Source organism: Neomonachus schauinslandi, chromosome 12 (genome assembly GCF_002201575.2).
Source record: "Neomonachus schauinslandi chromosome 12, ASM220157v2, whole genome shotgun sequence".
NCBI classification, from domain to species: domain Eukaryota; kingdom Metazoa; phylum Chordata; class Mammalia; order Carnivora; family Phocidae; genus Neomonachus; species Neomonachus schauinslandi.
In genome coordinates this window covers 20,985,406-21,012,581 of record NC_058414.1, presented here as the reverse complement: position 1 = coordinate 21,012,581, position 27,176 = coordinate 20,985,406, and the positions used below count along the sequence as shown (strand labels likewise).

The window sequence follows — 27,176 nt, the reverse complement described above, 5'->3', positions numbered from 1 at the left end:
TTATTTGTTTGACCTTGGGACTTATTTAAGCTGCTTAAACCAGTTTCCTTATTCATTTTTATGGTAATGGGGGTAATTATGAGGATTAGATGAGATAGTAAACATAAAATAGGATTAACACAATACATAGCAAATAATAATTGTTAATATTATTTGTTCATACTAATAACATTCAGTAGCTCCAGATCACAAAGGTTTTCCCCAAAGATTTTTCCATGAGCTGGAGAAGAGAACTCTGATAATCAGAGTTTTATTTCCTAGCAACAGACCTCTCAGGGTGCCTGGCTAGTAATTCATGCTGCCAGCAACTGCTACAGAAGGCCTTTAAGAAATCTCTGTACTGCTGTTTGGGGCTCTAAAGGCCACCAAGACTCTACTCATCTCTTTAAAGTTGAAAGTTTTGGACTCCGGACACAAAAATGTCAGAAAGGGCCCTTTATTCTTTGCTAATTATAGACTTAATGTCTCTTTTACCTCCCTGTGGTTCAGACCCTCCTGGGTTGTGGGGACCATTGTTTAGGTCTTTTTTCCTCTCTCCCATTATGCTTTTCTTCCTTTCCGTTGCCTTTCTTGTTTTTCCCATGGAGGGCCATATGTTGAAAGGCTGGTTGTACACAATTGCTTCAAATCTAAACAGATATTCTTGTCATGTTTATGATCATAGTTGCTACTTATTCCTCCTTGAATTAAAGGAGCCTAGATTGTGTCTCCACATGATGCTTCTAGAACCACTTCTTGTGATCTCTTTAGGCTCTGGAGTTGGTAGAATGACAGCATATCTCATGCTGAAAGCGCTCTTGGAAAAGATCTGTAGCCAATTTTCTCATTGACCAAAAGTTTGCTACTCCCCCGGTTCAGCTGGACAGGCATCTTTGATTTGCAAAGCTGGTACAATATTTTTATAGTCCATTGAGTATGGGGGAATTTATACATAAAAAAGTTTCTTCTGATGGCTGTAATTGGATTTTAGGGCCTCATCATGCAATGTTTTCATGTTCAAATGGAATCAAATGTGCGGGAGTCCAACACTTTGTGATTCAAAGCCACTGAACGTCTTCCCACGCAAGAAAAATTTCCTCTATCTCAATTACCAAATGTTCCATTCCACCCAGACAAAACAGCCACTGCAGTTGAGGGAGCCACATTAGCCCTGGTAAGAGCAAACGACTCTGCTTTTTTAGAGTGAACATAAATAGGTAAGCAATTCGACATCATCATGAACTGGAGTCTCGAAAGGCCCACCTAAGGATTTAAGTGGAGAAGGAAGCTGCTTTATAGTCCTTAGAGCTGACCCCAAACAAACGTGACCCTGGCCAGGCCTTAACACTTCTCCAATCAAAGTTTTCAGGACCAGGTATTTTGGCAGCTTCTTGGCTAAAAAACAGTGCCCTGTCCTAGAAGCTGGAAGTCAACACAAGTACTTGGAGCCTTACTAGTCCAAATGCTGAGACTCTCCAAGCCACTCTACTGAGGGGACTGCTCTTCTTTATTGCTAGACAAAGATAGAATCAGAGGATTGTAGGCCCCGTTCCTACTGGAGCTTAGCAGGGGTGGGCCTATGAGGAAGACTGAGGTGGTTTGGCCATTTTAGACAATGAGATGGACAAAAGCCAGTTCCCCTCTAAGCACTAGGACCATGTCTCTGCTTCTTGCTGGTAGGGACAGCCAGGCTTGGTGGTAGAAAACAAGGAAGACTTTGGCTGTCCTAGCTTAGGCAAAGGAATTTTTCATAGATCCAACTAGTTAACTAGAGTTTTGCATCAGGGTTTTGTTGGCCAAGCCTAGCTAGTAGTAAAGTCTTACTTTGCCTTGTTTTCTTCACGTATTTTTTATCTAGTAACCTTGAAGAGGAGCAAGCAGTCAAAGGCAGGATTAGGATATTACCAGATAGTTTGGGTCTTCTTAACCAAATACCATTATTTATCACACTTTAATATCCCATACCATAATTAGGTTCACAGAGGCCCATGCCAGAAAGTCTCCATTCATTCTTAAAATCCCACTTATGAGAAGTTCAGTGATACTACCTCCCCAAAATAGTGATTGTCAAAATACAACCAGAAGATTAGAAGCCAAACTCCTCTGTGTAATATGTTATTCATCCATTGTCATCTGACCCGAAGTTGTGTGTTTAATGATATGACAAGGTTGGCAGGGACTCCCAGGACCTTGTTTCATGGTATCATTTTTCAATTAAGCTAATAATATCTGTATCAGTCATCTCCAGACCTATTAAGAAGGGTTGAGTCTCCGCTCTTCTTCAAAAATTTTCAGACCTGCTTCTTTTTTTCTGATCCAGCTTCAGTTGGCTGCCCTCCCCCAAACAGGCCTCGGCCAGTGGGAATGCCTATTTTACAAGTAATAATTTTTGTATGCTTTTTTTTTCATTTCATTTTAACACATACAGCCTTGGATCAGAAACCATTTTCTTCCTCAGTCTTCAAGTGAGCAGATCTCATAGTTCAGTTCATGCCAGGATTGCTTACTTAATAAGAAAATTCCTCTGTGAATATATGTGCTTAGAACACAATATACTTTGATAATGATAATTCTTAGTATTCATTTTTCCAGCCTGCAGAAAAGAACCGGACCTTCAGGGATTGGTCAAGAATTCTCATTTTGAACACTCCACAGGTTACTTCATCAGGTCAGTTAAAACTACTTGCACATTTTTACTCTCCGTCAATAGGAAAAAAACTAAACAATGAAGCAAATAACTGCTTTATATTTAAAAACTCACTGTGTAGACACCTGAGACCTTCTACTTGTATAGATTGCTTATTTGCCCAACTTTTGCTTCAACGTAAACATCTTGCCAGTTGCAGGAACCAGCACGGGCCTGTAGCGGTCAAGCCAGAATGCTTTACCCTGAGCTCTAGCTTTTACAGGAAATCCCTAAATGAGTAACAACTATCAAGCAAATAGCTTTGAGAGAGATGGGGCTTAGGGTAACTGTTAGTAATTTATACTCAATAGTTCACTGGTTTAATTGAATTATTTTTTAGCGCCTAGGGGAAATGAACTGAATGGAAATATTTTGAGAGGTGAGTAGAGGAAGAGGTGATGATAGTCCTACAAGGAGCAGAGTGAAGGCTTTGAACACCTGCATGGTCAAGGAAAGGGAAGTGCTTGGAGTGGAAGGGCTGCTGGGAAAGAGATCGGAAACCACAGAGACCATTTTAGAAGAGAGTTTCATAATGTTCAGCTCAAAATGTTGGCTTCCATCAGGCAAAAAATAGAATGACACTTCATAACTCTGAAAGCCACTCTGTATTACACATGTCAGAATCACGTATTCTGTTTTCTCAGAAAGCGGTTCTCAAAGCTTTTCATATTCAGGTTCATACTTACTTGGAAATACATCTGCAGTATTGCATCTTAAGGATTCGAAGTTGTCTGCAGCCTCTCTGAAGGTCCTCAAGCATTTGGTCAGTAAGCAGGATACAACCAGAAATATCCAAAATGTGCAAGTAATGGCATTTTGCCGATAACATCTCCATTGCCGAGTCTGTAATCTGAACACACAGCCAAAGTTAAGTACTGATTATTCCAATGAACTCCATCCCAGGGAAGAATGGTGTACTAATTGACTTGGGCTGCTGTAACAAAATGCCATAGACTGGATAGTTTAAACAACAGACATTTGTTTCTCACAGTTCTAGAAGCTGAGAAGTCCAAGATTAGGTTACCCACAGACTGTCTGGTGAGGACCCTCTTCCTGGTTTGCAGATGGCTACTTTCTTGCTATATCTTCACAGGGCAGAGTGAGAGCTCTAGTTTCTTCCTATTCTTATAAGGACAGTAATTCCATCATGGTGGCTCTACACTCATGACCTCAATCTACACCTAATTACCTCCCAAAAGCCTTACCTCCCAATCCTATCACATTGAGAATGAGGGTGTCAACATATGAATGGGTGGGGGGCAAAAATTCAGTCAGTCCATAACAAACAGAATCAAAACTCTTGCCAGCTTGTCATGTGATGGGCCTATAACTCACATTAGTGATTTAACTGTTTCCAGAACAGTAAATTATGGTATCCTGCTTTATGGCCAGGGTAATTCCCAGGGAGTTCTCTATTTTGGGTGGGTAACTTCATCAAAATTTCCTTAGTAATACCTGTCACACCAATGTGAACAACTTACGAAATACTGCCATGGTGGGATTTGGCTTTACACTCAAATCCACTCTAAGGCATCATCAATTTAGAAACATAGGTTTAATAACATAACATGTTACAAGACTATAAAAAATATGTATAGCCTGAAGTTAACCTGCAGACAAGGTCAGATTGCTCTGAGAAGGAATGTGGACATCTCTGATGGTTTGTGTGGAGAGTAACACGGTTCTGGAAAGGGACAAGTAGGTGAGATAGATGTTTGTAGGTGGGGGAAGAGAGAGAAGAAGCCACAGAGACTACATGAATCATGAATCTTACTCTGAGAAATTCTGCTGAGGGTTCCAGTGTCTTGAGAGTTTGCCCAGATGCTCTGCAGAGATAATTCAACTTCACTTCTTAGATTATTTTACTTACTCAGGGTCTAGCTTTTGAATTCAGAGCTGAACTGAGACTTGCTGTAGAATCAATGAGATCACTTTCCTCAAAGGAATTTTTTTCCAACTGGATTTAATTTCTCATTTTAAATGTTTGAACATTCTAAAAAACATGCCATGAGGCTTGGCTCTTGGTTTTAATATAAAGTTGAGAGAATTATGCAGAAAACCCTTCAGTTTGAAATGTACACTTTCTAAGTTTGGAAAAATAGATGTTGTCATTGTCTAAGCATGGCCTGTTTTCAGAACATGCTCCGGACCAAGGTTTAACATTGTGCCTGATTCTCATAAAAATGCCCTCAGATGGGATGCCTGGGTGGCTCAGATGGTTAAGCATCTGCCTTCGGCTCAGGTCACGATCCCAGGGTCCCGGGATCGAGTCCCGCATCGGGCTCCCTGCCAGGTGGGGAGCCTGCTTCTCCCTCTGCCGCTGCCTCTCTCTATCTCTCTCTCTGACTCTCATGAATAAATAAAACAAACAAACAAACAAACAAACAAAAAAGAAAATGCCCTCAGACATTCCTGCCATACTATGTTGGTCTCTGAGGATCTGATGTAATTGAAAAGAAACAGGAAAAAAAAAAGCCCTCGGAATTGTAGAGAAAAAGAAAGACCGTGAGAGGATAGAAAAGTCCAGGACAGGTAGAGTTCAGAGAGCTAGGATTTATTGATTCTGAAGGAGTGAAAAAGGAGCCTGACATTTCCCACAGATCAGAAGCTCAAGATGTTCAATGACTGAACTGACGTTGTTGGGACTTAATGGGGCTGGGAACTCGAGGTGCAGGTGACTGGCTAAATTCTTAACGCCCAGATACAAGGTCCTAATAGTCCTACGGAGCAGAGATTGTTATTCCCATTTTAGTGCTGGGTAAGATGGGGTCCTAGTACTACATACTGAACTTGGAGGTGAGCTGGTTGCAAGAAGAGCTGGCCTTCCAGGAGATGGATAAGGTGACCATTCAAGATGGACTCGTGGGCTTTGAGAAACCTAGCCTAGGATGATGAGCCAGAAACTAATGTGTTTTATAGCTCATCAAAACCAATGTAGGTGGAAATATAACACTATGTGTCAACTATACTGGAATTTAAAGTAAAATAAGATTTAATTAAAAAAAAAATGTAAGTGGACTATATTAAACTGGACCCATAGCCTTATGATTCCTCAACGAAGAGTATTCCAATTGGCCCAAATTATGGTCACCACATCTTCTGAGTCAGGATACCTACTTGACTCACAGAGATAGTAAAATTAAACCTTCTTCTCTCTTACATTGAGGTTCTGGAATAATCTACTCCCCTTCCCTTTTTTCACCCTAGATCTTTGATATAGGGTGATTCATTTTATAATATCTTATTTGTGTAAAATCCTCCTTAGTTTCTAGGCTGCAAGACAGTATCCACTGCTCAGTTTATAGAAGGAACTTCTCCTTACCAAAAAGCAAAAACAACAATAACAACAATAAAAAAAAAAAACCCCAAATCAAACAAACAAAAAATCCTCTGTCCCAATTCCTATTCTCACTGGAGTCTTTACTTCTCTCATTCTCCTACTTTTCCCCCTAATTAGTCGAGCCACTAAAAAGCCCATTCCCCATCTGTGCCTGCTTTATGGCCAGGGTAATTCCCAGGGAGCAATGTGTTGTCCATGTGTCTATGTGTCTGTGTGCAATGAAAACAAGAACTCTGCAGAGTGTCCACGGTCAGTGCTGCTAAGTGTGCTTAGTTCCTTGACCCACTTCTAGAACCATATGGTGGTGACCAGAAAGACATTTCATTTCTCTAGTTTTTTGGGGCTTTTTTAAAGATTTTATTTATTTGACAGAGAGCACAAGCAGGGGGAGTGGCAGGCAGAGGGAGAGGGAGAAGCAGGCTCCCCGCTGAGCAGGGAGCCTGACGTGGGGCTGGATCCCAGGACCACAAGATCATGACCTGAGCCGAAGGCAGACGCTTAACTGACTGAGCCACCCAGGCGCCCCAGTTTCTCTTGTTCTAAGCAAGTACATTATTAAGGGGCGCTGGGGTGGCTCAGTCGGTTAAGCTACTGCCTCCAGCTCAGGTCAGGATCCCGGAGTCCTGGGATCGAGCCCCGCATCGCGCTCTCCGCTCAGTGGCGAGTCTGTTTCTCCCTCTCCAGAGCGCTGTGATCTCTCTCACTTTCACTCTCTCTCAAATAAATAAATAAAATCTTAAAACAAAAAACAAAAACAAGTACATTATTACACAATTTTGCTGTGAACTTTCTAGGTTAATTTTGTCACAGTTTACCACATCTTTCCCCCCACTGCCTCCTCTTCCTTACTACAGTACAAATAACTGTGGAGGAATTAGGCTGTTCTAGCTTCACTCTCTTAATCCACTCACCACACTGAATTTTTAGACTAGCTAGAACGTAGGGCATCTTGAGAGTTTGACGCTTTACTAGAAAGAAGCCCATCAGTGTGCACAACAGAAGGCAAAACAGTTGTTCATGGTCTTGTAACTTCTGAGGATCTTTTTAAAAAGACTGTTTCAGGGGCACCTGGGTGGCTCAGGTCATGATCCCACGGTCCTGGGATCGAGCCCCGCATCGGGCTCCCTGCTCCTCGGGAAGCCTGCTTCTCCCTCTCCCACTCCCCCTGCTTGTGTTCCCTCTCTCGCTGTGTCTCTCTCTGTCAAATAAATAAATAAAATCTTAAAAAAAAAAAAGAAAGATTTTTTCATTTTCTTCCCTCTGCATATTTTTCTTCCTCCAAGTTTTTTCTATTAATTTGTTTTGGTCTTTATCTTCCACTTCAGAGGCTTTTCTGTTATGTCTGGTAATCCTTGACTGTCGGCCATTTATCAACAGCAAAAGGGCTAAACACTGAGCAGAAGGTCTGAGTGCATGATGTGGGTCGTCTCTACCTAAAGTTTCAATGGTTAGATGGGTTATTGGTTGATAAACCCCCAAACGTCAATATTTTTCTGTCTTTCATCCTGTGCTAGTTACAGTCTCCAGAAAAGAGGCTTTCAGTCTCCTGCCTGGAGGGAAAGATCTGGAAGCCACATTCTGGATGGGCTGTGTTGGAAGAGTGCTTGAATGTCTCTGCATTCGGCATTCAGTCACTTAATTCCTGCTTTCACTTTTGCGCTCAAACTCTCAATTATACATTGTATCTCCTAGCCCAGCAACCTTCTGCTTTTTAGGGTCTTTTTTTAAGATTTATTCATTCATTTTAGAGAGAGAGAGAGCATGCGCATATACATGAGTGGGGGTAGGAGCGGAGGGAGAGAATCCTCAAGCAGACTCCCCACTGAGTGCTGAGCCTGATACCTCAACCCATGAGTTCATGACCTGAGCCAAAACCAAGACCTGAACACTTAATCAGCTGAGCCACCCAGGTGCACCCCAGCAACCCTCTGTTTTTACTATCTGTAGAACAAGTAGTAGAACGATTTTTTCCCCCCAGAGGACATTTGGCAATATCTGGAGTCACTTTTCATTATCATGATAAGGGGGTATGGGGGACCAGGTGCTATGGACACATACTGGGAGAGGGCAAGGATGCTGTTAAGCATTCTACAGGGCACAGAATAACCCCCACTACAAAATATTATCTCATCTAAAATATCAATAATGCCAGGGTTGAGAAATCTGGGAAATCTAGGAAATAAATATCCAACCTTTATGTGAAGGTGGGGAAGGGCAGGTGCCCAGGAGTGTGAAGTAGGGGAGGAAATCTAGGGATCTGTCTGTACTTCTCAATAACTTTTAACCCAGTCTTCTTCATTTTAACCACCCTCTTAACTGAGTTCCAGGGGTAAACAGTGCTACCAAATTTGAAGATCATGATACAAATCAATTTCCGCCCCCCCCCCCCCCCCCCTTTCTCTACTGTTGGCTTAGGATTCAAAGTTATCTCTGGTTTGCTAAATTAGTTGATCTATTTTCAAGCTTCCAAAATTTTCTTGCTCTTGTCTCCTCTCCTGTTTTCCCTATCAACATGGGCCCTCACCCTTCTTCTGCGGTTCTGTAGGGTTTCAAGAGGGAGCAAAATTATATGTGTATATTCAATCTGCCATATTAATCCAGAATCAGAGATCTCTATTTCTTGACATGGAGATATGTCCATAGTGTATTAAGAGAAAAGAAAGTAGGCTACGATGTATTTTGGAAAGTGTGATTCTATCCTTAAAAAAAAAAAGACAAAGCACAAATCTTCTATAACTATTTCTAATCTGTGTACATAGAAAAATATTCTAGAAGATTAAATATAAAATGCCAACAATGGTTATGTCTGGATGGTAGTATGACTACAGATTTTTACTTTCTTCTTTTTGTTTTTATATGTAGTCCAAAGATTTTACAATAAGTACGTATTTCTTTTATAAACAGCTGTCAGAAAAATTATCAAACACTGGAAATAAGACAAAAGATGACTACGTGTCTTTTCAATGTCATACTGGAACATTGTTTAACAGGCCAGTCAGAGGAATTTTATAAGGAATTATGCCATACTAATTACTCTTGACTAGGGCCCAAACTCAGTGAAGTTACATGTTGTAACTTGTTATATTTTTGTCCAGGAGAAATGTAAATTATTTCTCTATGGTAGAAACTGTAACTCCAAGGTTATGGACTTAGTACCTTAGAGGACATTAGCCAATTTTGGATCTAACCTAACAATCATATTCCAACATTCTTTTTCTTCAGTTCCTATAAATACTCAGTTTGATCAAATGCTCTATGAGCTGGTTTTACCATTTTGCTGATTCTCGCATTAATGAATTAAATAAACCTTTGACACATTTTCGTATTTGAATAAGAATTTTTTTAACTTTTTGAAAATTCTGCTTTGAAACAAATGAAATCATAAAGCTATTTCCAGTTTGGGGAGAGGAAAAAAATGTAATGAATACCTCAGACATAATGAAGAAAATGCGTTCTATGATGCGTCTAACCCCTGACTGCTACCCTACCTGGGTTCTTTGTCTGTCTGTGCTTCAGCTGGAGACATCTAAACTCTGACTCCTGCACGTACCTTTGGACAGCCAGCAATGCTGAGAGATGTGAGGTGAATGCAATAAATGGCCAGTGCTTTAATAATCTCATCTGTCAGCTGGGGGCAATAAGAGACATCCAAATGTTCTAAGATCAGTGAGCCTTTGCAGAATGCCTGCAAGAAATTCCAAAGTCAGAGGGTTTTTTTTCTCTTTGCTACCTTACCCATAGCTGTTTACTTAGTATGCATTTCAGTCCCTGAAATAGAGATGTGTTACATCTTGCTGGGGGGAGAAAAAGCATTACATCCAATTTTTTTTTTTTTAAACAAAAGACATTCACACACCAGCTTCAGAGCTTAGTAATATTCAAATTCCTGTTAACAGAATTTGGTTTTCCTGAATTTAGTGCTAATAAGATTTTACCCAGGTGGTTATTAGAGGTATTATTAGAGTTACATTCAGCCAAATGACTGGAGGGAAAAGAATCTGGAGGGGAGAATTAGATGTGAGACACTCTGGGGTTGATGGTGTTCATGTAACGGAAAGACCATGGTCTTTGGAATCAGGTAGACCTGAGTTTTAATTTCATTTCCACCACTGATTAGCTCTGAAATCTTAGCAAATCGCTTCATCTTTCTGAGGCTCAGTTTCTTCTTTTTTAAATCAGGGAAAATAATATCTAACCTCGAGCATTGTTCTGAAATACCAAAATGTTCATCCGAAATTTCTAGGGCTAGCAAAGGCCTGGAAATCATTGGAAATTCTTCCCTTTACCTTAGTAGTTCTTAATTTTCATTCCCACTTTCCAGTTAAAAAACAAGAACTTTGTGAGAAGAATCCATGAGGAAATAACATTCAAGACTTTACAACCCAGCAATTATACAAAAACAAAATGATCCACAAAAGTAAACCTAATAGTAGTTGTAAAAATATTCTAAGTCAAGATGAGTAGGAATTGGAAACCATGACCAATTCAAGATATACTAATACTGTACTCATAAAAGTCCCTCCCCCAAATTATAAAAATTAGAAATTATCAACATGTGCTCAGTCACTCCAGAGGTTTTGCCTCATTGAGAAGCAGCTCAAATTCTTAGAATACTAAATTAGAGAACTCAGTAAATGAAAGTTTACCATTAATTTTAGTTATAAAGATTAGATTTTAGTAACTAATGAGTTACTAGTAAGGCATTGCTTATTTATATGTAAAAATGGATGTCAATTGGACTACACGTCATTTTCCTCTCAGAATTGAGGGAAGGACCTGGGCTGTTGGATCACTTGATGGCCATCAGGATGACTCCAGAGGTAAGACTACCAGTGGGCTTCCCTCCCACTGAGTATGCTAATTTCCCATTGTTTTTTAGCCCTAAGGACGACTGGAAAGAATGAGTCAGCCCACTATTTTCTTTAGCAAGTTAGTAAAAGTGGGAAAATTTCCAGGAGAGGCAGTTTAGCATAGGAGGCAAAAGAGAGTACTAAAAGATATTGGTGATTTAACCCTCAATCACGGTCTTTTCCTGACCACAATAATCAACAGCGATTCCTCTTTCCTCTGACCTCATGAGGAATCTGTCTTTTTCAATTGATTGAGCAGTTACAGTACTTGACTTATTCCTGTATTGTGGCTAACTTTGCACAAAGATCTATCTTCTCTAGCAACTAAGTGGTGTCAAAAATTGGAGGGGGCAGCTTGTCAGGAGATAGTGAGGTCCCTGTCATTGGAGATAACCAAGTATAGAGGGCACACCCAGTGGTGGTACAGAGGTGAGTCTGGCTTTGAAGAATTGGAATTATTGGTCTTGAATCTCAGCTTGGAGATTCAACAAGTTTTCAATGCAAATGCAGGAAGTTTCTCAGAGGTATTGTGTGGAAGTCTACTAGCTTTTTTTGTTTGTTTGTTTCAGAGGTAGAATTTAGTGATTCATCAGTTGCATGTAACACCCAGTGCTCATTACATCAAGTGTCCTCCTTAATGCCCATCACCCAATTATCCCACCCCCCTCCCCCCATACCCCTCCAGCAATCCTCAGTTTGTTTGCTAGAGTTCAGCCTCTCTTATGGTTTGCCTCCCTCTCAGTTTTCATCTTATTTTATTTTTCCTTCCCTTCCCCTATGTTCATCTGTTTTGTTTCTTAAATTCCACATATGAGTGAAATCATATGGTATTTGTCTTTCTTTGAGTGACTTATTTCACTTAGCATAACCTCTAGTTCCATCCACGTCATTGCAAATGGCAAGATTTCATTCCTTTTGATGGCTGAGTAATATTCCATCTTCTCTATCCATTCATCTGTCAATGGACATCTGGGCTCTTTCCATATTTTGGCTATTGTGGACATTGCTGCTATAAACATCAGGGTGCATGTGCCCCTTCAAATCACTGTGTTTGTATCCTTTGGATAAATACCTAGTAGTGAAATTGCTGGGTCGTAGGGTAGTTCTATTATTAACTTTTTGAGGAAACTCCTCTGTTTTCCAGAGTGGCTGCACCAGTTTGCATTCCCACCAACAGTATAAGAGGGTTCCCCTTTCTCCATATCCTCACCAGCATCTGTTGTTTCTTGCATTATTAGTTTTTCTGCTAGCTTTTTATACCCCCTTTACAAGCATCATATTTGTAATTCGGTAGGTTCTCAATATATATTAGTTGGTTGGTCCATCCCTTATAAGTGTCTTCAAGAATACAAAGAATTCATTTTTTTTTTTTTAAGAATTCTGTTATAATAATATAGGAATTCTTATGTCACAAGGAGTAGGATAACATTGCTTTCTACTTAGAGAATGGACAGAGTCCAGGGAGCCAGAGAAAATTTAAAGCAAGGAGGAATATTTAAACTAAGAATAATTTATTAAAAGATGAAGTGAGCTTTAAAGGGAGATTCAAGGTACTTAGTGTCTGAAAACCCTTAGAGTTACATGTTACATCTGTCAATGTTTTGGACTGCTTGAATCACTTCTGCTTTAAGCCTTTAAAAACAAAACAAAACAAAACAAAACCTCTAATATTCTTTGAAGTTGAACTTTCTCAGAGGTTTTAAAATTAAAGAATAACTTATAAAAACGCATTAGAAGGTCTATGATACATTCATGGTAGCATTCTCATCCATGGAAAATCTGAGGCACAAAGATTTGTCTCAGTCTTTATGCTTGGCATAAGTCAGTGCAGATCCGAGAAGTAAGTAAGAACTTTTCTTTATAATTCATATTTTCCTTTAGAGACATGTAAGTCATAAGTAACTTAAGTCTGCAGGCATGTTTCAATATAATCACTCATGAAATTCCATTTCTCCCCTACAGATAAGATTATTTTATGCTTTTCTGGTTCCAGTGATGCAGATTCTTACATATATGAGTGCTATTGATTTTCTTGTCTTGGAAATGTCAGACTAAGCTTCTTCCAAGACAAAATCTTTTGTAGTGAAGGTGGGGAGAAAACACAAACATTATCAGGTTTGGCTCCCAATGCACATATCACCCAGTTTTGCTGTGGTTAACAATTTTGAAGTAAACTTCCAAATGACTTAGTGAGTTAAATCATTTATTTTCGGGATCTCCTGAGCTGAGTCACAGTGTGGGAAGGCTGAATGACCACATTCCTAAATTGGGTATGTAGAGGAAACAGAGTCTCACTGACATTTACTGACTGTCACAACGACGGCTTCCGCCAAAATCCTGATTTAAGCCCCCTCAATAGGTGGCAGCTCTCAGCCTCAAAAACGCGCCCCTCATGGTGCATACCCATCTTTTGACTATTTACCTCATTAGGTTCTGATTCATTCTACTACTAAGTTTTGTGGGGTTTTGTTTTGTTTTGTTTTTTGTTGGTTGCTTTTTTGTTTTTGTTTTTTGTGGGGTTTTTTTTGCCTATTGATAATCTTGGGAAAATCTTGTACTGTCAACCATTTTCAGTAATGAAGATGATTTTTGGCTGTTTCAAAGGCTAAAATGCAACTTCCACAATTTTAAGTTATAAACTGGATTTAAAACTACAGTCTCTTGGGCATCATGTATCCCACTGAAGGTAGCCTTGCTCCCACTAGGCATCAGAGCAGGTTGGGTAGCTGTGGCCTGAGCATACCGGGCTGGGAAATCTGGGCATTGCCACCAAAACCAAACTCTATGAAGCCTCACCTCCTAGTGAGATGCCTCTCCTGTTCCCACCCTCCCTGCCAGGGAAACCAGACTGAGCAAGGCTTAGCTAAGGCATACTTCTTTTAAATATGGAGGGGATTCATAAAGGGGAAAGGCCAAAGCCCCAAACAGGCATTTCCAAAGATACTTTCATGATGCAATTTTTTACCTAATTACATGGTGATCTGGGAGATAAGCTTTAACTTCAAGCCAGCTCAAATGTGGCTTACTCCACAAACTTTTCCCCAATTCCTTCCTCTGGAGGAAATGCCTCTTCCAAATCCCTATAGTATTTAATTTTTTTGTGTTTCTCACTTTCCACTTGTATTATATAGCTATTCATATAATTGTTTTATCTTCTGCATTGACTATAGCTTCTTGAGGGCAGAATCCATGTCTGGCTTATTTTTGTGGCCTCAACATCTAGGTGCAAAAGAGGTTCAAGATGAGAGAATGTCCAAAGGGAATGGATAATGCCTCTTAGCATAGGAAACAGGAAAATGAGCTCCCATAGATTGCTCTCAGGACGCTAAGTCCAGTCCTTCCTTACACTCTGCTTGATAACTGCAGTTACGAAGATGGTTAAGAGCACAGAGTCTGGGGCCCACCGGCCTGAGTTCATATCCTGACATTTAGAAGTTCTGTGTCTCTGGATAAATTACCCAACCTCTCAATTCTTCAATGATCTCATTTGCAACAGAGGAATAACATGGTACCTTAATATGGCACCTACTTCAGAGATTTGTTGGGAGGATAAAGTGAGTTAATATGAATAAAGCAACTGAAGAGTAGATGGCACATGGTAAGCAGTCAGTAAATAGTAACTAGTACTATTATTTGTATTCTGCTTCTCTTGTACTCTTCTGCTCTATGGTATGATTGCCAAATTTTTTAAAGCATACACATCATAGTAAAAATATTTTAAGCATGCACTTTCAATAAATGTATATTAATATACTTATAAATTATATAGACATACAACTATTCAAATATATATTATATTTAAAAACAAATATATATTACCTTATAAATGTATAGCATATGGATCTTATATAAGATATATCATATCATATAAAAATAAAATAAGACAAAAATAAATCTAAATAGAAGTTCTAATATTTTCTTGTCACACTGAAATAGATTGTCTTGTTCATTCACCAAAGTAAATGTTTTCTCTGGAGACACCTACTCAGAGGTACACCTTTGGTTGTCAGTAGACCTTGATTACTTACTAGCTTCATAGACCCCAGGGTATTTGGTAAAAGCAAGGGTATTACTTTTAAAATGTAAAATGTGATAAGTACATAAAGAGAGGTCAAATGTGGGGGAAATTAAAGAACAGAAAGGGTAAGCAATCACAGAGAATGTATATTGGAAAGAAGACCTGGAAAAGAACAAAACAAAATATCTTTGAATTAGAATTTGTAATTAGAATTTGTGGGGAAAAAATTCCAGAACAGTTTCAGGTTTTAGACTTTATCTCCAAAATAAAAATAAGCCAGGTTTGGACTAACCAAAGGTCAATCAGGTATTTCTCTTGTGGCCTGTAGGAGAACCTACACTTTCTCTATTTTTCTAAGATAAGTAAAATAAAATGGGTGCTCAGTGGCCTCCTCCAGGGGCTTCTATGGGACAAGAAGGGCATAGAAAAATTACTTAAGCTATAATAATCAGCCTGAAAGAGTTGATAGGTTCCTTTTGCACAGCCAGCCACTCCAATTGTTCTCTTTCTCATTCTTTCCCAAGAAAATGGCAATTCAGAACTTTTACTCCAAGGACAAAGTCATGCTGTCGTCTTGTGAATTCTTCCATTTAAAGATCTCTAGGAAATAATGAGTTCATGAGCCATCAGTGCTGCTTTGATCTTCCATTTGGGAGCATAATGGAATAACAGATGATGTAATCAAGGGAGGTTACTGGTTTAGCAGAAAACTTAGAGGGCCTGAAGTTGTGTCTGTGACCTTGAGAAAGTTACTCAACCTCAAGTTTCCTCACCTATAAGAGAATGAAAACAACTGTCTCACAGGCTTATCGGAAGATGGAAAGAAATTGTGTACTCCAAAAGCACTTGACAGACATAACAGCGTTGACAAATGATGGCTTTTGTCTCTCAGGAGTGGAACCAGAGAGGTCTTGGAATGGGACCTTGTCTGCCATTTAAGACCTGAGGATACACCCTCACCATCTTCCACATGTTGAAGGCTTTGGGATGAGGAAATATCATGTGCAAAATTTAACTGAAGTTAATAGAGAGGGCAATTAGAAGTCATAACATGGAAAAATCATAACTCCTGTGAGAAATGCCACAGGTACTCAGTTCATGTCAGGTAAGGCATGATAAGCAAAGCCCAGGCACATTGCATGAAAGAGAGATCAAAAACAGATTGGCCACTTAGATTTAAGAAACAAAAGGAGCATAAACTCATACTCTTGTGGGAAAGTGGGATTTTGATGTTTATTTTTCCTGTCTTTTTTGTTTGCCTTTAGACAATCTGACAGGTTTTATTTAACTTTTGTCAAGTTTCATCTTACACAGGATAAATTAATATTCTAGGGGCAGCTTAAAGGTTGGGAGAGGCCTCCAAAGGATTATCTTCCTTTTGACACATTCTCGTATAGTTCTTTTCTATGGATGCTCAACATGAAAATAACAGATGTGTGCATTCGTTTAGCAAGTCTGTTTGCTTCAATTGTCCAAAAATAGTTCTCCCCGGTGGGATTGGGCAAGAAGCCAGGACGGGTGTTGGGTGTTCTCAGTTCAGCTATTTATCAGCCAAGGAAACATGTCACCCATGACTCCAGTATCCCTTGGAACCTTACAGACTGTGGGAAAATGACAAGCTGTCAAATCCCACATCCTTTGAAGTCTGGCAAATTTCTAATTCTATTGAATTGGGAACATACTAAGGTGAGGAGCAACAGGAAATACTGAGCTTATTTCTTTTGCTTACAGCCTTTGAAGAGAGAATAATGCCTAGGTATCTTGGTAAGAGTTTGTCTGTGACTCTCAGTAATTCTAAGTGCCTTAGGTCTCTTAAAGGTATGCTGTTCTATTATAAGTTCTAGGAGACCATTCTTGGCATGGATAGCCATGAAGCACAGATTTCTGTAACAAAGCCCTTCCTTATTCTAGATTTTGTGGGAGTTTCGTTTTCCACAAGGTACCAGATACTTTCTTCTTAATTTTACCATAGGAATTCCTTGGTTTCTTCTCCCCAAACCCTGTAAAATGATTCTGAACCTGGCACCTTCTGGGATGTTTATCACCAAGAGTTTAGTCAATTATTTCCTAACAGTAACCTGGAATATTGGATGAGGTAAAGAATTCTCCTGAGCACTATGGCCAAGAGATAGTGTCCAAATGTCTGGATGCCCCATCTCCCATACAGAAGATTTCAGCACATCCACTGCATCAAAGGCCAAAGATTAAGGCCATTTTGGAAAGGGATCCTCTGTTTGTTGCTTCCCTCGCAACCAAGAACATAACTGTATCCCTGGAGAAGAGGTGGAGTTATTGAAATCTCATACTTTGACAATTTTTGAATGATTTAATCTTAGAAACCAAATAGAAATCAATGTTGGTTTTTTAAAAAATTGTTGCTATGTGGAGCCAACACATCTAATCCATCTTTGGCATTGTAAGTCAGTATGTGTCAAAGGCCACTGGAACCACTCAACTACCAAGGGGGTGGAGTCAATCAACTGATGAGAATGATTGATGAAAATCTTGCACAAACAACATTTTGTAGCTAGTCAAAAAGCTTAGTGATTCAAAGAGTTTGAAATAAGAAAAGAGTCTCTGGAGAGTAATCCACTTCTTGTTCCTTGGGCAAGAATGAATCAAACATGAATGTTAGGTCAAGACATGAATCCAGTTCTTCTTACAGTTTAGAAAGACATGTCCAGAAAAGGCTGCCAATGGGCCGTTCTTGAGGAGGAGGACTCAGAAATGTTGCTGAATGAGGTGGGTACTCATAGGCCGTTCTGACTTGAGTATCCATGTTGGCTACTTGGTAGCAAACTGAGGGTTTCAGTTCTCTCGCACAGGTAGTACAGGGCACAGGACTGAGAACCCTGAGCCCCCACTTGGACTCAGCCTGGAGCAGCCTCACATCTACAGAACCACTTGACTTACTGAGAAGTCCTGGATCGGGCTGAAAGCCAAATGAACAGTAACGGATCTCGGTCTGCTGTTCTCCCCGCTGTAAAGTAGCTCATGATTTAACCCGTACAGCTCCCCTTCCCAGTCCCTTATTCCTTGATCCCTCTTCTCTTACTTCTCTATTTATAAATCAAGATAAATCTGTTATTAAAGTAAAGGTCAAATAAAAAGCAAAAGTTTGTAACACAAGAGAACAAATGAAAGAGGTTAAAGGTTAAAACAGAAAAGATTAAAGGAGAAAAGGAACTTGTTATCTCTAGTGTCCACACTGTTAGGTCAAGATTAGAGATCTCAGAAAAGAAGGGATTATAAGAGAAGAATGAGGGAAGCGTTTGTTCTAGCATCTCTCCTGCTGCTTATGCCCCATAAACAAAAATTGTCAAATACTTTTGTGATCATCAGGGAACGTGATGGCTCTTCAGATTCATCAGTGGGGCCATTTGGGAGATGTCAGTGAAGAATATATGCAACAATTAGGCAGAGAAGACACAGGAGAGTCAATAAAGCTGAACCCCTACCACATGCCTCTTATTTTTCTTATGTAGTTATAAATACCATCTGCTGCATTCTGGTCACAGGGCTTTAAAACACAAATATCGGGCGCCTGGGTGGCTCAGTTGGTTAAGCGACTGCCTTCGGCTCAGGTCATGATCCTGGAGTCCCGGGATCGAGTCCCACGTCGGGCTCCCTGCTCAGCGGGGAGTCTGCTTCTCTCTCTGACCCTCCCCCCTCTCATGCTCTCTCTCTCTATCTCATTCTCTCTCTCAAATAAATAAATAAAATCTTAAAAAAAAAATAAAACACAAATATCTATCTCTATCAGAGATACTTTTTTTATATATATAATAAAAGATAAGAGGAGGCCATATCTGGGTTTGAAGAAGAGTGATAATATCTAAATCTGAATCTTTCCTTCCTCTCAAAACCATAAAATCTGTAGAGGGAACAAACAAAACTACACAGTATTCATACATTCATCCTTATGAGGAGACAGAGAACACTACAACCTTCAAATTACTAAGTAGAGTAGAAACAGAAAGAAATTCCCACAGAGCTCCCTTAGCCTGTCTGTAGCCACCACAAGCCTCTGGAATGAGAGAGTAGGAAAGGGCACTCTATTATAAGAGTAAGACGGGCAAAGAGAGCTTAAAGGAACCACCGACAGAAGCACTCACAAGAAGAGAAAGTGTAACAATGAATGCCAAAATACTGAATAGGACGTGGTTGTTCATAGCCCTGGTTACATGACTGAGCTATGGGAAAGAGCTTGAAAATGAGGGTACCACAAATCTCCCAGGCAGCCAGATGCGTGTATGTCATCCTTAACCATGTCTTCACCCTCTTCCCTGTCCAAACTATCAACACTCCATGGATTTTACTACTTCAGTGGTCTCCAACCCATTCCTTTCTCTCTAGCCTCACTGATACTGTTCTTGTCAGGCTGCTTCTCTCTCTTCCCTGGACTATAATAAAAACCTCTTCACTTACATTCCTTGTATAAATCTTTTTTTTTTAAAGATTTTATTTTTATTTCTTTGACAGAGAGAGAGATAGCCAGAGAGGGAACACAAGCAGGGGGAGTGGGAGAGGGAGAAGCAGGCTTCCCGCTGAGCAGGGAGCCCGATGCGGGGCTCGATCCCAGGACCTCAGGATCATGACCTGAGCCGAAGACAGACCCTTAACGACTGAGCCACCCAGGTGCCCCCCTTGTATAAATCTTGATAGCTATCCTCTCTCTCCACTGTCCTTCAGTCTAACTCCTACATTTCTTCTTAAAGTGATTTTCCAATAGATAAGATTTCTCTGGTATTCCCATGCTGGATTAAGTACCTCAACTGAACCCTCCCATAGATTTATTTATCACAGTATAATAGCCAGAATTCTCACTCTGGAATTAGACTTTATACCCTAGCTCATGTGTTTACTCATTTCATGACTTAGGGCAAGATTCTTAACTTCTTTGAACCTCAATTTCCTTATCTGTAAAATGGAATTAAGAGTATTCCCTACCTCATAAGGTACCTAATTAATACACGGGAAATACTTAGAACAGTGCCTGGCCTGTAGCAGGTGCTAAATTAATGTTAGCTAATAATCACCACATGGCATTGGATTTTTCTGTTTATAAGTCTGCCTATTTGACTAGACCTAGTCCCATCATTTAAAAAAATTTCAGAATGATTTTTGCTTTCAAAAAAATGAACAGATTATCTCAGTGTCCTCTACATTGAAAGTCCAGCCCAGATGTTTTTAGTTCAACCATTGAACAAAAATTTTACAAAATAAATCTGAATGGGATAGCTTGAGTATTGTCTTACATGAAGGCATGGGGTTATTCATCTAAGTTGAACTTAATCATTTAAGTTTTCACCAACTCGGTGATTGCAAGTAATATCCTAGTGGTTGTACTACGGAAGCTTAAGAATCTTTATGAATGGACACAATCAAAGTACCGGAACTTTGGCACAGCCACAGGACCCATCTGTATGAGCACAGCCAGCTCACCAGGCTGCACATTGCAGGGAGCTCAAAGAGAGCAAGCTCATGACAACCAAGGTGCAGTGCTCACTAGCGATGGCTGCCTACCTGCCCAGCTCACAGATAGCTCCCTGATCTTGGCTCTGGAGCCCTCCAGTTCCTGACTTCATTCCTGGGTTCTCAAGATCTGATTCAAGCCTAAGTTAACATTTATCATCCCTTTTGGATGCTACTGATTCAGCCAACATCCATGGATCCAGAAGTCATGTTCTGGACTTACATTTTCCAGTCTGTATGAGAGTTTGGAACTTATCACTTCTATTCTCAAAACAAGAAAAAAAGGTGAGCGAACTGAAAATGAACAACTCTTCTTAGATCTATCAGATAATTGAGGTCACAAAGCAAACCACCATTCTGAAAACTGGAGAGACAGGTGAATGCAGAGAATCAGGGCTTACTAGGAGCAGAAGCCTGTGGCTGGAGCCAGTATCAACTGGAACATTTAAAGGGTAATTGACTAACTGCCAGAGACTGAAACTGAATTAGTTTGAGAGAAAAATTCCTGGGGCCTTACCTTAGCTGAGATCCCATACTTTGATGAATTTTACCTCCAGAGACCCACTAAGTTATCAGGGTAAGGATCAGAAAAAAATCCCCTCATGCTTCCTGCCAGGAAAAGGGGAAAATAATCATTCTGAAATACCTCCAGAGTATCTGTTCTCACTAACAAAAGCCTGATCTCAAGGGAAACTGTTCCACCAGAACCTAACCAACATGGGTTTTATGAAAGTCAGTCCAACAAGGGGTGAGGGAAATACCCAACTCCAGCCCCTCTAACCTTCTTGTCTTACCTAAGTGTAGCAGAGGCAGGGAGAGGGGTTGGAAGCACTTGTAAAGACCACAGTCCTGGGATACAGGCCCATTAAAAGACTGAGACCTGGTCATGTGACTATAGAATGAGTCTCCCCCGACAACACACCTAACTACCACACAAATAGGGTTCCTGTATAATAACACCTTAACAAAAAGATTAGAAATCATACAAAATATGCTCTCAGGTTACAGTGGAATTAAACTAGAAATCACAAAGACAGCTAGAAAATCCTAAAATATTTAGAGATTGAACAACACACTTCTAAATAAATATGGGTCAAAGAAGTCTCAAAAGAAATTTTATGCATGTTGGAAAATATGTTTAGTATCATAATCCCAGTGAAAAACAAGGATCCATTTTCTTTTAACTGGTTTGTTCTCTTGTACTATTTTCAAGAAAATAGCATTTTTATCTATGTAGTGTTCTTGATTTTTTAGATGCTTTTACATAAATAAATTTATTTAGTCAATTATATTTAAGTGCTTCTGAAAAATGCATTGATTCATTCATAGGGGTAAAAATTAATAAACTATTTCTTCCAAGAGCATATTCTAAACTATCTCCTTAGCATTAGAGCAGTTTGGCCATCGAGATTACCTGTTTTCTATGTTTAACTAAGGTAAATAAATTATCAAACCATTATACTAAATATGTTCATTTTTTATTTACTAGTATATATTAGTTTCTTCTTCATTAAATAGAATAATAATCATAAAATAGGTAATACTGATCAAGCACTCTGTGTCAGGAACCATGCTAAGTATTTAGATGTTTTATATCATTCAATCCTCACAAAAGGAAGACTGTTTTCTTATTATACCCATTTTTATAAGTGAAGAATCCAAGGCCCAGAGAAGGAAACTAACTTGCCCAAAGTCATACATCTTCACAGACTAAAATTGTAAAATTCTGACTCTAGAGCAGACCTTGGCAAACTGCTAAATTTTTACTTGCAGGCCAAATCTCATCAGTCACCTGTTTATGTATGGCCTTCACTCTAAGAATGGTTTTTACGTTTTTAAATGTTGAAATAGTCAAAGAATAATATCTCATGATATGTGAAAATTATATGAAATTCAAGTTTTATTGTCCCTAAAGTTTTATTGGGACACAACCACTGTCACTTATTTATGTACCTTCTATGGCTGTTTTTCACTCCACACCAGCACAGTTGAGCAGTTGTGACAGAAACTGTATGGCCTACAAAGCGTACAATGGAAGCCCTTAGATCTGTCACATAATTGAGGGCCATCTGGCCCTTACAGGAGAATGTTACAGAAAAGTAACAAGAAAAGATGACTCCTAGTTTAGAGCGCTAGTTCCTGCCTGCCTTACAATTATAGCCACTATAGGAGCAATGAATTGTTATGATGCTAAGTGAATTGCATAAGATTATGTGGCCAGGGGCACCTGGTGGCTCAGTCGTTAAGCGTCTGCCTTCGGCTCAGGTCATGATCCCAGGGTCCTGGGATCGAGTCCCGCATCGGGCTCCCTGCTCGGCGGGAAGCCTGCTTCTCTCTCTCCCACTCCCTCTGCTTGTGTTCCCTCTCTCGCTGTGTCTCTCTGTCAAATAAATAAATAAAATCTTTAAAAAAAAAAAAAAGATTATGTGGCCATGTAAGAGGCAGAATCAGGATAAAAATTAGGACTTTGGATTGCTAGGCCAACATTCCCAATATTATATCATTGCCTTTGTTACCAAAGAGCTAATCTCTATACTTTTGTAAAAAAAAAGAAAAATCCTTTTAATTTATATGGATATTTAATTTTAAAAATAAAAATATAAACAAAAAGATCATTCTTTAACAGACTAATTTTTAAGATTTGCTTTGAATACTGATCACTGTTTATTTAGTCTTAGCCTAAAAATATTTATAATCTTGTAGCATCTCTATATACAATTTGGGTATAATAAATATACAGAGACATTGACATATGTGTATAATCTAACATACACTAAAATCACATTTAATGTACGCATATATACTAGACACATAGATGTACACATATTTACATGTAAACATGCAATCTAATATATGCTAAAACTTATACACATTTAATTTGCACACATATACTATACACACATATACATTGACATATATTTACATGTAAATACATACAAACACACACTTTTCACTGCATACACACATGTAAGTCCTTGTGGTAAGTCATAACTAAACTTGATTTTCCCCTCTCCAATGCCCTTTTTTTTTTTTTAAGATTTTATTTATTTATTCATGAGAGACAGAGAGAGAGAGAGAAGCAGGCTCCCAAGGAGCAGGGAGCCCGATGCGGGACTCGATCCCAGGACCCTGGGATCATGACCTGAGCCGAAGGCAGACGCTTAACCATCTGAGCCACCCAGGCACCCTCCAATGCCCTTTCTTAATCAACTACCTCAACCTACCAACACCGAAATAATAAAACAATTTTTGTCCAGCTGCAAATGACCTATATAAAGAAAAATACGTACATTCGTTTGTATGACTATTACAGTAATGTATTTATAGCATACTTAATTCCCAAAAAAGGGAATGAGAAATATAAACTAGATAAAGGTGTGCAAAAAGCAACTAAATAATTGCATTTATTCCATTGGCTTTACCCAAACAAGACAGAACTTCCATTTTATCTGTATTGCAACATCCCAACTAAACCAATTCTTTTGCCAAACTTGACAGTTTGTTATTTAAGTGCATAAAATGATCAAGGAAAAGGTTTCTTGAGAAATGCTCCGTTATGACTGTATCAAACATCTTTTCCAAAATGTGTGTGCCTTTCAAGAGTACCAAATAATTTTAGTTTAACATGATCATTGAATGTCTAATGTTCTCAGAAAAAAATACCAACGTTGGAAGAAGTAATTAAAACCAGATCCTAAGTCAGTACATCTGAGACTCCAGACACTTAATCTGCATGTGCTGTGGTTTCCAGTAAAACACTAAAATGAGGTAATTTTTTATTCTTATTATGGTCATGACTCTTGCAAAACCTAACCAGGGTAAAAATGTTTATCTCATTTTTTTCTTAAATCATCATGCTGAATATAAGTTTCAATGTCTTGTGCTAAAAACAGAATCTCCTATATTTACCTTTGAGAAATAACAAGAAAGTGAAATCCTGATAAATTATAGATAATCTAAATATCTCAGTGCAGTCACCTTATTTGACTCCCTTCTCTTTTGTAAGTCAAAGTAAGAAATTGTGGAAATGGTTTATGTGTCATTTTCTCCTCTCACCTTCCTTGTCTCATCTCTTTTTGGACTTAATAATTGGGCTGGAAGAGGCACAGAGGAGAAAGATTATCATATGCCCAGAAGTGTGAACCTGGGAATCTTAGAAAGGTAAAACTGGTTAACAGCCACAACATACACACACACACACACACACACACACACACACACACACACACACCACAAAAGCAGGGAGGAGAAAATGAGATGATGAGAAAGAAAAATTTTTTTCATGAACTTGAATAGAATAGCTGATCTTGTGTAACTAATAATTAAATAATATTATAATTCCCATGCTCCTGTATTCCCTCTTTTTATTTTCTCTTTTAAATCACTGAAAAAAAATATCAGTTTTTAAAAGATTACATTTTTTTCACTCATCTGTATGAATGTGTAATTAGCATATGGAAAAATGCTTTTATCTAAAATCTAAGAGCGCCTGGAACCCACGGAGTCAAAGAGAAATGACAGAAACCACTCCTAATACTTAACCTCATATTTTGATCAGTACTTTCTCATCCCAAGAAACGTTTTAAAAATTAGTAAGTGGTGTATATTAAGAGGCCATGTCATCACTGTGGTAGGTTTCACTCCTTCTTAATGATTTGTGGTTAGTGGTCAAATGTAATTGATCACCATATAAGAAATATAACCCAATATTAGAATTATTAACATTTAACTGTTTATTTTAATAACTTTTGTTCTATCACCTTGTCAAAGACCTTTTGAAAGCCTGACTAGATCATATTCATGGATAAAGTTTTATGTAAATGTATGTTTAACTTTTAAATGAACTGCAGTAGGGTAAATAATTGTTTAACCTTAGAAGAACATTTTAGCTTTTCTCCTAGTAGATTTCAGGCATCTAGATGTTTTATAACCCCTTTTGGTATTGTAGAGTTAAAATCTTGTCCTATATGGAAGTTGTTAGTCCTCTCTGGAATTTTTGCTTTGAAGGATACTATTTCTTCTTTTTAACTCTTTATACAGTTGAATACACTACTAGACAGATTCCTTGGGAATTTGTTAGAACCTTAGTACCCAGAGTCTATAGGTGGGAGAAAATGACATTGCTTTACACCAGTGCCTCTTAAAGGAGATTTCTTAATGGTGTTACATTTTTTTTCCTTACATACCACTAATTGCCCAGATATAATGAAGTACAGCAAAAGTAATTTGAAAACAATTTTTTTCCACTAAGCCATGTTGTCAATCAATGATTTAGAATAGCAATTCTCCATTTCCACTCTTTATTTCCATAAAACTGTAGTTAGATTGGCTTATTGAGAAAGGTACAGGACTTTGGACAGTCATTAAACTCTCTCGGCCTTAATTTCCTCCCCTGTAATATTAGGGGGTTGGTTTAGATGGTTCTAGGATTCCATCAGCTGCAAAACCCTAGAATTCTGTGCTAAAGTCTAGAGCACCATTTGACCCAGCATCCTCTATAGTCCACCATTTATATAATATTTTAACACTCTCCTATGAGTCATGTTTGAACTTCCTGTAATGTCCATTTCAAATGCACAGAAGAGAGCTTCAAGTTTGTGGTGCTCTGTAGAATTCTCAGCTATCAACTTGCGTTATCTTTCCACTTGTGGAATAAATTCTTTTATCTCAGTAAGAGTTTCTGTAAAAAGATTTTTTTTTTCCTAGGTTAGCCCTGAGTTTTTATAAGTGGTTGGGGTTTTTAACTCTCAGGACACATTAAATGGAGCTTCCAGTGTATTTAATAGTTTGCACATTCCTAGGTTACTGGTTCTCCTTAAAAATGTTACTTTCTATGATTTACTAATAGGTTAGCAGATGTTGTCCTGGTTCAATACATGTACGGACCTATGATTGTGGTTTTTCTTCTTTTAACAGCACATTCAGATGCTTAATGTTATAATAAACATTACATTGAGGCTTGCTCACAATAGCTATTTTATGGCTTCTAGCACATCCCTCAAGACTTGATCTAGGAAATTTACCTTTCTCCTGAGCTCTTAAAGTACCAGTTGAGCACATAATCATTTATCCTATCCAATTACTTAGCTCATGCTTTCTGTTATGGTAAAATATACTACCCACTGTGTTTGAGTATCTGAAGTTCGTAACTGTTAAGTACCTGGTATAATTTTTCAAACTCTCCCAATTTTCATGGTTAGATTATATAACATTTTTATCTACAGAATATTTTCTTTATATGAGAAGACTTTTACCACATTGCATTTCATTATTCTCCAAGTAAAATGTCTACCTACCTTACTTATGCCATGAGTCTAACATTGGGAAGGGAGAGTAGATAGGAAAAATGAGAAAACAAATTCTCTTAGCCACCTTAAGCTATGGAGGCCTGTCTTAAGTCCAGGCATTTATTTTGTCTTAACCAAAATCACATACGAGTTATTACATTTCCAATCCACTTATTTTTTTCTACTGTGACCTACAAAGTTTATTCAGTTTGTGCTTAATTTTTAATCATAATTCTTTAGTAGAAGACCTTAATTATCTTACCTGAATTCCGACATCAGTGATTTTATAACACTCAGATAGAGAAAGTTCCTTTAATTTTTTATGTCTGGAAAGTATCATCAAACCCTAAAAATATGTAATATAAAGATCACTTTGTGATTATAATTTAGTACAGACAATATATTTCTAATAAAATAACAACCATTTATGTAAACTAAAAAAATAGCTTCTATCTTATATTTCTTTACACTTAAATTATAAAATCACTTTGGTTAGGCAACATTATTAAATAAAATTTCAGGTTTTCTCTAATGTTTTGTA

At 38.5% G+C, this 27,176-nt stretch overlaps 1 protein-coding gene across 1 annotated transcript in view; it reads right to left on the bottom strand.

The window, feature by feature from the left end:
- Nucleotides 1-27,176, bottom strand: part of FBXL13 (F-box and leucine rich repeat protein 13) — a 230,063-nt gene that overhangs the window by 5,115 nt on the left and 197,772 nt on the right. Inside the window, exons 18-20 of the mRNA XM_021689519.2 lie at nucleotides 26,898-26,981; nucleotides 9,556-9,690; nucleotides 3,352-3,515 (exon numbers count right to left, since the gene is read on the bottom strand). Of these exons, the coding sequence (XP_021545194.2) occupies nucleotides 3,352-3,515; nucleotides 9,556-9,690; nucleotides 26,898-26,981 (383 nt within the window). The remainder of the gene's footprint in view (nucleotides 1-3,351; nucleotides 3,516-9,555; nucleotides 9,691-26,897; nucleotides 26,982-27,176) is intronic.